At 54.2% G+C, this 12,813-nt stretch overlaps 1 protein-coding gene across 1 annotated transcript in view; it reads left to right on the forward strand.

Moving 5' to 3' along the window:
• GAS6 (growth arrest specific 6) overlaps nt 1-11,591 on the forward strand; it is a 47,368-nt gene extending 35,777 nt beyond the window's left edge. The window contains exons 11-15 of the mRNA XM_081084956.1: nt 1,715-1,879; nt 3,085-3,253; nt 7,002-7,174; nt 9,686-9,914; nt 11,030-11,591. Of these exons, the coding sequence (XP_080941082.1) occupies nt 1,715-1,879; nt 3,085-3,253; nt 7,002-7,174; nt 9,686-9,914; nt 11,030-11,184 (891 nt within the window). The 3' untranslated portion in view covers nt 11,185-11,591. The remainder of the gene's footprint in view (nt 1-1,714; nt 1,880-3,084; nt 3,254-7,001; nt 7,175-9,685; nt 9,915-11,029) is intronic.
• The last annotated feature ends 1,222 nt before the right edge of the window (nt 11,592-12,813 follow it).

Below are 12,813 nucleotides of genomic sequence, written 5' to 3' on the forward strand. Positions count from 1 at the left end.
TAGATACCCTGCAGCACACAGAATGCCCCACTGCAGCAAACCCTCCGGTTCAGACTGTTAATAGTGTTACAGGTGAGAAACCCTGGTCAGGGTCCAGGCACCTGCTCCGCCTCCACGTGGCCGTTCAGGCTCCAGGAGCTCACCTTTCAGCATAAGGCAGGCTCAGATGGACGCACTGACACTGTCCCGGGCTCTGGCTTCTGGTGTCTGCCCTGTTCCTGCTGAAATCACCCTTGGGTGCCTTTTTATGGAGAAAGTCCTGCTGAGACCTGACCTGGAGGCAGCTGTCCCGCCAGATGTTGGTTTTGGAGCACTCTGCTTTGTCCTGCCTCCCACGCCCAGAGCAAAGCAGCCTGGGATGCCGCAGGCTCCCCCCAACAGTTCAGAGGCTCCATAGTTGGAAGTGGGCCTTGAAGAGTAAACACTTGAACGAGAAATGAGGAAAACGTTCTCTTTTCCTTTACAAGTGGAGATAAAATGGAAAAGTCGCCCAGCCTCTGTGAATGAAAACACTTAGATGTTTGCTAATATTTCCATCCTGTCAAGTACTGCTTAGTTCCTTCTCTCCTAACCTCTTAAAGTGCAAGTATCTCCAAAGCGGTGACGCTGCAGATAAAACAATAGATCTGGAAGGAAGCCGCCTTCAACATGGGTTGAAGCAGGTGTTCCCTCCATGGCTGTGGGTGTGAGGGGTCCTGGGTGGCTGGGGACGGTGCCCAGGTGAGGAAGTGGGGCCAGCATGGCCAGTTGGTCGACAGAGGTACCATCACCCTAAGAAGGAGCTGGTCCTTGAGGAGCAGAGTCAGCTCAGGGACAATTTCTTTCCAATCTGCCCACAGTTTCCAACCAGTCCCTGCCCCCACGGCACCCCACACACAGACACCACGCTCTTTTGACCAAACTCAGACCCAAGTACCTGAATGTTTCTCCACATTAGCCAAAGAGGAAACTTAGATTTCTGGAAGATACACGGTATATAGAGGGAGAGGTTTTAAAATATTTTCTACACAGAAAGTAGAAAAGGATGAAAAGTCATAGAATGAACTCATGTGTTCATTTAGCATCTAGTGGATGCCATGTTCTGAGATAAGTATTGGAGATTTAGAAATAAAATGTGTTTTCCTGCCTTCAATGGTGCACAGCTAAGAATAAGAAGGACCAAAATGGGGGCACAGTGATGTCAGGGCTGGCCTTAGTGGAGTGGTGACATCAGGGCTGACCCAGTGGGGTGGTGACATCAGAGCTGACCCAGTGGGGTGGTGACATCAGGGCTGGCCCACTGGGGTGGTGACATCAGGGCTGGCCCAGTGACATGAAGGCTGACCCAGTGGGGTGATGACATAAGAGCTGACCCAGTGGGGTGGTGACATCAGGGCTGTCATGTCAGCCACAGTTCCCACTCCCTGGCTGAGGTTTAGGGAAGTGCTCAGAGACACTAGATGAGATAAATGGCTCCAAATGGGCTCCCTTGTAGGGAGAGGATGGGCAGGAGTGGGGATGGGTAGCAGTGCTGGGAGGGAGCCCGTCAGACCTGAGCCACACCACCGACCACATGGAGGCTGTGTGGGCATACGGAGGCCAGGAGGAGGTGTGGGTAATGGGCATGTCATCCTGAGGTGGGGTGTCTTGTGGTCCTGGGTGGTGATGAGCGTGGTCCCCCGAGGTCGGTGCCCCTCAGATGGCACACTCCCACTCTCATAGCTGGTTTCCCCAGGTCTCCATTGAGGAGCTGGAGCAGAGTCTGGTCATCAAGGTGAACAAGGATGCCGTGATGAAGATCGTGGTGGCCGGGGATCTGTTTCAGCAGGTCAGGGGCCTGTACCACCTCAACCTCACCGTGGGAGGCATTCCCTTCAAGGAGAAAGACCTCGTCCAGCCTGTAAGTATGGCACTCGCCCTTGGGGTCGGGGCTTGGGGTTGGGCTGAAGACAAGGGTTACTGTGAGCCGCCCTGTGCTTAGGGTTAACTAGGTTGGGCGAAGGACCGGAGAAAGGTCAAGTTTTCCCAGAAGTGAACAGGCAGCAGGTGCAACGGATAGCATCTATCTCAGCCATCACTTCCTATGAGACTCATGTGAGCTTCCATCTGAGTTGGTAACAAAAATGTCAATTTTGCAGTGGAGATAAAAACACAATGAAATTACTCTTTAACGAAAAGAGCAATCTGCTTTTTTGGACAATTCCTAAGAGCATTTGGGTTGTTGACCTTGCCAGAATCTTCATAGGGGAAAAGGCCTAACGGACAGTCAGTACTGGTCAGGTTTAGAGCCCTGCCCTTCCCACCGCTCCCCGCACCACATGCCTTCGCCCCTCATCGTGCTTCTCCCTCTCCCAGCATGCTGATGTCCGGGGCCAGAGTCTTTGGCACTGTGACGATGGTTTCCACACCAGATATGAGTCATGAGTTGGTGTTCTGCATAGTGGGTGGTATTAGCACTATCTTCCCTCCAGAGGGGAGGGGAGGGACGTCCTGTCCTACCCACGGCCTCCAGGACCAGCCCCATTCCAGGGCTTTCCTCCCACAGTTACCAGTTACATCCCTTATGCCTCCTCATTCTACAGACCAAAGCTGAGGTGCCCTGATTTGCTCAAGACCATCTACAAAGTGGGTGGCCAGGCTGGAATCAGTATTCCCGGCCCCGGGACTTACATCCGTGGGTGCTTTTCGGGTGCCGGGTAGGAAGACCAGGTACAACTGTGGTATAAGTGCTGCCTCACCCCACATCCTTTCAGCTAGTGGCCAGTGCTCCTTACTCTGTTTGGTAAGTGGGGCCACCGATGCAGACAGAGCAGGTGGGGCTCACGACACGATTCGCGTTCTCAGACTGCAGGGAAGGAGGGCCCACCGTGTGTGCCACGCTCAGAGGGGCTCTGCAGTGAGTCGTTTGTCGAGGACAGTGCCCCTCTATGAAGTAAACGGCCTCCACAAGTAGGGTTTGGCCATCTTGCAGCCGATTTCCATGGGCCTGAGCCAGAGGGTGCCCTGCTCATCTGACGAGGGTGGCACCCGCCATGTGTTCTCTCCTCGTGGTGTCTGGGAGATGGTGGCTGTGAGGAAACCACTTGGATTTCTCTGTCTTTCCAGATAAACCCCCGCCTGGATGGCTGCATGAGGAGCTGGAACTTGATGAACGGCGAAGACACCACCATCCAAGAAACTGTGAAAATGAACACGAAGATGCAGTGCTTCTCTGTGACAGAGAAAGGCTCCTTCTACCCGGGCAGTGGGTTTGCTTTCTACAGCCTCGACTATGGTAAGTCCGGGCTCCTAGGTGGGGAAGCCGATAGACTCTAGGCAATGGAAAGCCAAGGGACAGCCTCCTACCTGGGATGGCAGTGCCGGGGGCAAGCCGAGCCCACCATGGGCTGTGGGGCTGGAGGCAGGGGATGCAGGCCCCACCTCTCGGGCCTGTTTTGAGTTACCCCGTGAGGAAGAAATGGCAGCCGGAGAGAAGAGGCCCCCCCCCCTGCTGGTGCCGTGGTGGCTGAGCTGGGAAGGCTGGGGAGGACAGGAGGGCTCTAAGAGGGCCTTTGCAGAGAGCTCTGAGACAAGCTTGGGTTTGTCCAAGTGGATGGAGAAGCTCCCAGAAGTGTACTTGGCATTGCCATCTCCAGTGACTCACGAGGCACTGAAAGGGGGCAGTATCTGAACATCACAGTGCGGCTGACTGGGGGACTCCAGGGAGCCCAAGTGTTAAAGAAAGAAGAGAACGGGCGGGGGGAGGGGGGTGACTAGAAGCCCGTGGCCCCAGCCCAGACACTGCCCAGAAGGCTGTCACCCCCAAAGGAATTGAGGCTCCCAAGCCAGTGTTGAAAGCAGCCAAGGAGCTTTCCTTTTACACCTGGAGACAGAAGGCACCCTGAAAGGGAGGTGACGCTCTGTGCGATACTGCACAATGGGAAGAAGGCGGGAGACGGGCAGACAGAGGCAGGCAGGAGTGGCGGGCGGGGCCCTGATGCCATTGGCACACACTGAGCTGTGTGGGGATGGTGGGGATGGTGAGGGGTGGGGCTGAGGTCAGCTGGGAATCCCTCCTTCATCAGTAACTCAGTCACGAGCGTCCAGGAAGTGAGGGTGGCTGCAGAGGGTGGGCCCAGAGGCCCTCCTGGCTTCTGTAAAGCAGGGCCCAATTTCTTAAAACAAAACACAACACAGCTACCTCTTTCCCTTTATTATCAAGTGAGTGGCAATTTACAATAAGAACAAATGATCCTAACATGCTGACAAGTGAGCATTCCCATAGACATAAACTTTACAGGAAATGAATTCACATCCCAAGTCACGTTATCGATTACCCGATGATAGAAACACTGTTCTGAGGATGTGGCGAGAGTGATTTGGATGGTGGTGGATGGCTAAACAGCTCCGTGGTTTGATTCCATACTCACAAGGTTTTCCCTAATCTTCTCCTTAGATAGGTTTAAAATCAACCTTTATTTCTCGAGCATACCCCAGTTGGAGCCCTCGATCGTCACTGTGCCTGGGCTCAGAGGCCTGAGTGGCTCTGAGCTTGGGAATGCTAGGAGAGTCATGCATCCTGGTCCAGGAAAATACACACTCACAGAATTGTGCAAGCTCTTCCGGCGGGTTCACTGCCCCTGGAGCCCGCAGGGCACCCCATCCAGAGCCTTCTCTGTGTGATGGCTCTTACGGGTGCTTCCTGCATCTCTCTGGCTCCTGGCCCGCATCCTGGTCCAGGCAGGCTCTGTGGGAATTCCTCATGCTCCCTTTTCCACAGCCCAGCGCTGCCCAGGGTCCCTGCATCACTGCAACGCCATCTCTCCTGGGGCCATTTCTGGGTTTGCCCTGCCTTCCCACCTTGCAGGAGTCCCACTGGGGTGCCTCAGCCCCGCCCTGTTCCTAAACCCCGGGCCTTTTATCGTTAAACTTCCACACTCGGTCTTTTACCTGCTCCTCAGCCCAAGGCCAGCAGCATGCTCCCTCCTTCAGACCTCATCTCCACACATCACCTCCAGCACGCAGCGGGGCCTCAGAATTCAAGGAGGGCCCATCCAGCTCGGAGGAGGTGAGAATGCTCCTCCCTCCTTAGCAAGACAGCCATCCTCTCAGGACCCTGGATCACCAGCCCCCTTGTATCTTCGCTTTAATGATCAGAGCATTACTGTGTCATTAAAGGTATTTTGGAAAAAAGAACCATTCACTCCTAATTGTACCTCCTAAGATAATACATACATGATTCCTTTAGTCTTCATCTTTATACATACAAAGCGAGGTACAATGTTTAACATTAAATCCTATAATATAAAACGCTTAATTCTTTTTTCACTTAAATTTTAAACATTTTTCATGGTGTAACAGAGACATCACAGGCATAACCTGCAGTGGCTGCAAACACTCCCATGACAGTACACGGCCCGGTCTGCTTACCCTCTTTGCTGTGTGGTTTAATCTGTAAGTTCTGTGACAGCAAAGTGCCAACGGTATTCAGAATCTATGCATTTTTAATGAGTGTTGAGCTGTACCCTTAGTGTCCACTTTATAACAGAAGGACTCATTGGAAAATCAGGTTCCATACTCTTTCTTTCACTTGGCAGTAGTTCAGAGTCCATGTGGACTTGCTAGGTCTCGAGGTCCGAGAAGCCGGTGCCCGAGGACAGTTCCCAAGGAGGGCTGAGGCACTGGTGCCCTCAACAGCTCCAACAGCCAGCCGTGGGCCCAAACCCCATCACAGGGGAAATTCACACACCAGAGAACTCTTCTCGCTTCCCTCACAACTAAAGGGAAAACTTGGCAACAGAGGAAAATTGTGTGTGTATAAAATCTATAATTATTTTTATAGTTATTTTTAAATTCTGTGTGCATTCGATTCAATGGACAGTTACTGAGAACGGACCATAGTGGACCCCACTTAGGGACGGGACCCACAGATAATTCGAGGAGCTCACAGTCCAGTGGGGAGGAGACAGAAACAGCATCACGATTCACCCTCGGTTCACCTGAGCTCGAGCGTGTGCAGCATTGCTTCAGTGTCATTCCGCCTGAACACGCTCCTCCATCAGGATTTTCAAGTTCCTGTGAGATAGAAACACTGAAAAACCATGAGGGCAGAGGCTTTCTCTTGCTTCTTCATGAGCAGGCGATTCAAACATAAGGAGGAAACATGGGGTGGTATTTGCCCTCCAAGAACCACAATCCAGCCCTTCCCACCAAAATGTGGTTTTTGGAACTGTTTGTGTAAGATATAGACATATTATATACATACTAGAGGCCCGATGCACAAAGTTCATGCAAGGGGCTTGGCCCTCGCAGCCCCGGCTTCGTCCGGAAGGTCTTCCAGAAGGTCATTTGACTGTCCAGTCTAATTAGCATATTACGCTTTTATTAGTATAGATTTCCTTTAGATGCGTCATGTGTGGTATATCATATCACTTCTATATGACATATGATGCATCTAAATAAAAATCCCTCCACTGAGGCACTGGAATAGTAAAAAAGCTGCAACTCAGAATACACAATTGCACATGGTCTGTTGGGATGATGCCCGTGGCAGCTCCTATTTGCAGTGCAGTTTGAACTCTCCAACGTGCAGCCAACCTTGTAGAACTGCCTGAAAGCCACAGCTGAGATGCAGTGGGACTGGGGCTGTGCCTCCAACACGTTCTGGGGAAGAGGCGAGTCCTGCAGGAGAGGCCGTGAGGGAGCCCAGGGCCCACACAGCACCCTGCCTGTCCGGTCTGTGGTCATTCTCAGGGGTGTTCGGGAGACCAGGGCACTGGCTGGCCAGGAAGGAAGCAGCTGCCCTCAGTGGCCCCAGTGCCTTTTGAATGAATCAAGTGCCCGAGCTGTCCTGTCACTTTGCAGCTGAGGGCTGTTGGCTCAGACAGTGGGACGGCTTCTTAAGAGCCCAGCACTGAGCTCTTGGTCGGCTCCCTACCTGCTCCTGCAGCGCCAGGCAGGGCTGGGGCTACTGCGGGTGCTCTCTGCTCACTCCCATCTCTCCCGCGTCTGTATGGCCTCTTGATGCGCCGCCTTCATTGCAGCACGAACATCGCCGGACGTTGGGACGGAAACAACCTGGGAAATAGAGGTCGTGGCTCGGATCCGCCCCGCCACCGACACGGGGGTGCTGTTCGCGCTGGTGGGTGACAACCACACTGTCACCCTCTCCGTGGCCCTGGTCGACTACCACTCCACCAAGAAGCTCAAAAAGCAGGTACCACTCCCCATCTGCCCCCAGGTTGGAGGGGCTGCCCCTGCGTCCAGCAAGCAACCCTTGGGGCTGTCCACCCTCAAGGCCCCAGCGCCCTTCCTGGGGTCCGGTCACCCATCCCCTGACCCTGGAAGTTCTGTCCCACCCTCACACGTCTCTCACCAGAGTCTAACCAGCCACACTTGGCTTGGGGACACTTGACATAGACCCCCTGACACAATGTCCATCTAAACTGCGTGGCCTGGGGAGGCCAGGGGCCTTCGAGGCAGTTGTGTAATGGGACAACCTTCCTGCCTATACAGCTGGCCAGCTCTGAGGTTTAGAACTATTTGAATTAGTTGCTCATATTTAAATTGGGTGATTTCACTAACAAATTCAGATTTCCAGTCTCTTTTGAAAAGTCAGATGCGCAAACCCTCTGAGAACATTGTTCTCTGGAAGCCACCAACACAGAAGAGCAAGGGCAGGCAGCAAACATAAACATCCCAGCAGGCAGCCAGGCCCTGTGGCCTGGAGGGCTCATGCTGCAGAACACGCCTCTGACAACATGGCCAGAAACACACTCTATACCAGTGATGGCGAACCTATGACACGCGTGTCAGAGGTGACACGCGAACTCATTTTTTTGGTTGATTTTTCTTTGTTAAATGGCATTTAAATATATAAAATAAATATCAAAAATATAAGTCTTTGTTTTACTATGGTTGCAAATATCAAAACATTTCTATATGTGACACGGCACCAGAGTTAAGTTAGGGTTTTTCAAAATGCTGACACGCTGAGCTCAAAAGGTTCGCCATCACTGGTATAGAGGGTGTTCCTGACCCATGGTATATGATGGCGAACCTTTTGAGCTCGGCGTGTCAGCATTTTGAAAAACCCTAACTTAACTCTGGTGCCGTGTCACATATAGAAATATTTTGATATTTGCAACCATAGTAAAACAAAGACTTATATTTTTGATATTTATTTTATATATTTAAATGCCATTTAACAAAGAAAAATCAACCAAAAAAATGAGTTCGTGTGTCACCTCTGACACGTGTGTCATAGGTTCGCCATCACTGCTCTATACCATGGGTCAGGAACACACTATAGAAGAGCTCTGAGTACAGCTGCCCCTCCAACACAGCCTGTCCTGTCCACTTCAACACAGACCCCACCACTCCCTACTGTCCCCCGATGCTAGGCCAACTATCTCTGGTCTTGGGGCTGACTGTTTTCTTAGAGAACAGCTGAGGCCCTGGAAGTACGTTTTATTCCCTCGGATCTGTCCAAAGCAGGGAACGTTGCTGACGCTCAGAGGTGCGGGTTCAAGTTAGCCTGTCCTCAAAGGCAGTCAGGCTCTTCTGCTGACCAGGACTAGGCACTGACAGGTTCAGTTTACGCCCAGACGCCCTCACCACCACCATGGCGCAGGTGCACATTCACAGCAGTTCCTGGTGTTTGCAATAAACAGCTGTGGTCACCACCCAGGCGGGGTGGCGAGGGCAAGACTGCCTGTGCTATCGAGGGTTTCTTCTGTCAGAGTGTGTGTCTGACCCGTGTTATGGAGTGTGTGTCTGTTCTGTGTTATAGAGTGTGTGTCTGACACGTGTCATAGAGTGTGTTTCTGACCCGCATCATAGAGTGTGTTTCTGTTCTGTGTTATAGAGTGTGTTTCTGTTCTGTGTTATAGAGTGTGTTTCTGTTCTGTGTTATAGCGTGTGTTTCTGACCCGAATCATAGAGTGTGTTTCCGTTCTGTGTTATAGAGTGTGTTTCTGGCCCGTGTTATAGCGTGTGTTTCTGACCCGAATCATAGAGTGTGTTTCTGACCCATGTTATAGAGTGTGTTTCTGACCCGCATCATAGAGTGTGTTTCCGACCCGTGTTATAGAGTGTGTTTCTGTTCTGTGTTATAGAGTATGTTTCTGACCCGTGTTATAGCGTGTGTTTCTGACCCGAATCATAGAGTGTGTTTCCGTTCTGTGTTATAGAGTGTGTTTCTGGCCCGAATCATAGAGTGTGTTTCTGACCCATGTTATAGAGTGTGTTTCTGACCCGCATCATAGAGTGTGTTTCTGACCCATGTTATAGAGTGTGTTTCCGACCCGTGTTATAGAGTGTGTTTCTGTTCTGTGTTATAGAGTGTGTTTCTGACCCATGTTATAGCGTGTGTTTCTGACCCGAATCATAGAGTGTGTTTCTGACCCGCGTTATAGAGTGTGTTTCTGTTCTGTGTTGTCAGTGTTGCTAGCCCGTGTTGTCAGAGGCATGTCCTGCCCGCTATGAGCACCCCAGACTGCAGAGCCCCGCTGCCTGCTGGGTTGTTCATGTTTGCTGCCCACCCTCACTGTTCTGTGCCGGTGGCTTACTGTGATGCCTCCCGGCTGCAGGAGACCCCTGCCCCCACGGAGGGCGCAGGGCGTGGGGAAGGCCAGCAGGCCGCCAGCCCAGGACAGGGCACACCGGGTGGTTGCTGGGCTGCACCCCCCGCCACCCCTGGGTGCTCAAGTGTGCTTCTGCCCTGCAGCTGGTCATCTTGGCTGTGGAGAATGTCACCCTCGCCCTGATGGAGATCAAGGTCTGTGACAGCCAAGAGCATGTGGTGACCATCTCTGTGACGAAGGGAGGGGCCACCCTGGCTGTTGACGGCACCAAAGGCCAGACTGAAGTGAGCCCCGTGGAGCTGCAGGAGAAGTTGGCCGTCCTCGGGAGGCGCCTACAGGACCCTTTGCTCACCTTCGTCGGGGGACTGCCAGGTAGGGTTCCCTGTGGGCTGCAGGCTCAGAGGTGGGGGCACTGGCTGTTCTGACCACCCCCGACTCACTTGCCCCAAACTGAGCCTAGGAGTTTCTTCACTGAGATGCACTTTTCTTTTAGAGCAAGAGAGAACACAGGTAGGTTTATTGGCTGGCATTGTGAGCATTCATGTTCATCAACACCAGCCTAGCAGCTTATCGGTTGAGATTGAGACCATGTCCCTGGAAACAAGCGTCAGCCTGAACCTGCCCCCTGCCACCCCCCCCCCCACCTCCCCACCCCCCCGCCTCCCCAGCCCCCCACCCCCCGTCCCCTGCATCCTCCAGAAGCAAACAGCTGGGCATGCGTCAGGCAGTGACTCCAGCCAAGGCCCATGGGAAGGCCCAGCTGACCTAGAGCAGGCTAGAGCCAGGTGCCCAGTGCCCCCGGCCGGCTTCCCCCTGAGGCCTGGTGCCCAGCTGCTGCAGCAGTGAGCCTAGTAATCCCCAGCCCCTCCTGAGTTGGGCAGGGGGGCCGAGGAGGGAAGGCAGTGCACAGCTGCCTCCTACAGGCCGGGCTGGACCTGTTTCTGATCAGATGGAGAGTGTCCTTGCCCCTGGGGCCTGCCATGAGCCAAGTGATCAGGGCAAAGTGGTAAAAAGGCAGACGAGGGCCAGGTGCTGATGATGTGTAAGCCAGTCTCCACGTGCTCCCGTGGCCCCGCAGGTCTTCACTTGCTGGGGATAGCAGGATTGCGGTCTTGGCTACCAGACACAAATTCCCATTTAGCTTTCATAAACAAAGCTTTGAAGAGGGCGAGAGAGGGCCCGGCAGCCCTGCAGCATGAATGTTTCATTCAGGCCAAGAAGATAACATTTATTTAACTGACTTGACTATCTGTGTGCACTTCCTTGTGGGGCAAAGGAGGGTTTCTTGCCAGAGCCTGGCAGGCAGATGGTCAGTGCTTGCCTGTGGGCACATACAAGGGATGTTCTGGAGTCAAAGGAATCAGTGCCCTTGAGAGAAAGGCCGGGACTGAGAAGGCCCCGCGGTGCCAGTGAGCGCTGCAGCGGGGACGCCAGGGTGGGGAGCCCGGCCTCCTAAGACGGTGTTTGTTCTTTCCCCGCTGGCCCAGTTGTGCCGGTGACCTCAGCGCCAGTCACGGCCTTCTACCGCGGCTGCATGACGCTAGAGGTCAACCAGAAGGCGCTGGACCTGGACGAGGCCGCCTACAAGCACAGCGACATCACGTCGCACTCCTGTCCCCCGGTCAAGCCGGCCAGCCCCTAGAGTGACCGCTGCTGCAGGAGGAGCGGCCACGGAGCACGCCTCGCGCTTTCTTTTCACAACAAGCCAGAAGGGAAGGCGGCAGTCACCCCAGCCCACCCCGCCCCGCAAGCAGCTCCCCGAAACACTGAATCCTCCTCGCGAGCCGAGTTTCTTTTGAGACCTTCTTTACCTTGTAATATATGTGTAAATAGTTGAGAAGACTAATGTAATGACCCAGAAGCACACCCCAACCCCCAGAGCGCCCTGCGTGAAGCTGGGCTCCGAGGAGCCGGCCTGAGGGTGGAGGCAGGGGGCCCACGCAGGCCCGAGGGGACCCAGGAACATAATTCTCTGTTATTTTTATTACCAAACGCTTCTTTCTGACCTAAAAGTATGGGGAAATAAACTATTTACAGAAACCTTTTTAACTTTGTGTTGGTAGCCTCTGCTCCTTGCAGCGTCAGTGCTCAACAGCTCGGGGTGAAATGACGGAAGGACGGACTTATGCCGAGGGTCTGAGGCCGAGGGGGGCCTCGTGCACGGACCTCACCTCTGCCCACTCGCCGGCATCCCCCAGCACCCACCTGAGCTCCAGGCCCGGGGGGAGCTGGGCTCTGTAAGAGAGCTGAGCCACCTCCGTGGGGAGGGGCCCTGCTGGCCCCGGATGCCCTCCTAGCGGGGCAGTGGGGTCAATGGAAGCGCAGGGTCGGCCCCTCAGCCCCACATCTTCTCTGAGGCCGTGAACAGCTGGAACGGAACCAGGGGGTGGGCCCCGCATTGGGCTCCCCCAGGCCTCGCTCCTGGTGCTCCTGGTCCATAGGGGGTGGGGCAGACAGTCCTCATACTGACCCCAGGAGAGCGAGGGGCCATGACAACACCAGCTGTGGGGAAACGCACATGGGCGCCGGGAGCCCCACGCACACACAGCGGAGGCCACTGCGGCCTGCGGTCCTGACCTGGGAGAGTACAGTGGGACACGTCCATGCTGTGCCTGACGTGACGGGAGGGGAGGGGGCCTGTGCCCCACAGCCGGGGGCGCCATCACGGTGATGTTCAAGCAGAGGGTCCCAGAGAAGCTTTCGGCATCTGGTGGGGGCTGCACTGGAAGACTGAGTTTCTTCTTTATTTTTAATACCAACCCCCTGTGTGGTTGGAGGCGGTCGGGCAGGTTTGGGTTTGTTTCCTTTCAGACCCCGTTCCTCAGATGGCAGCAGAGTCCCATGGCTCTGTCATTCCACCATGATGGAGTTAACCCCCAAACGCCGCATTAGCCCAGCGCAGAATCAGGCGGCTTAGGGGCTTAGGTGTCGGTGTCTTTGCGTCCTCCTGGCTGCTGAGCATGAGTTCATAAGTCACAACTTGACTCGGAGATAAGCAGGGTTCGGGAGGGAGGATGGAGCCTGAAGAATCCACCCACCGCTAAATAATGACTGAAACGCACCTGGTGTGGCCCTCTGAGGAGGAGCAACGCCCCTCTGGCTTTCCGAGAAGAGGGCAGGGGCCTCGAGGACTGCGTGCGAGGCCCCGCCTGGCTGGGTGGGCCAGGTGGGTGACCCCGAGTGCACCATGTGAGGGGAAGCAATAGTCCTTTTCACCAGAGGCCTGGCTTCCCCTTGAAGGGGCAGGGATCCCGGTGTCACTGGAAGGAGT

This window comes from Myotis nattereri (assembly GCF_964212035.1).
Source record: "Myotis nattereri genome assembly, chromosome: 2".
Classification (NCBI taxonomy): Eukaryota; Metazoa; Chordata; class Mammalia; order Chiroptera; family Vespertilionidae; genus Myotis; species Myotis nattereri.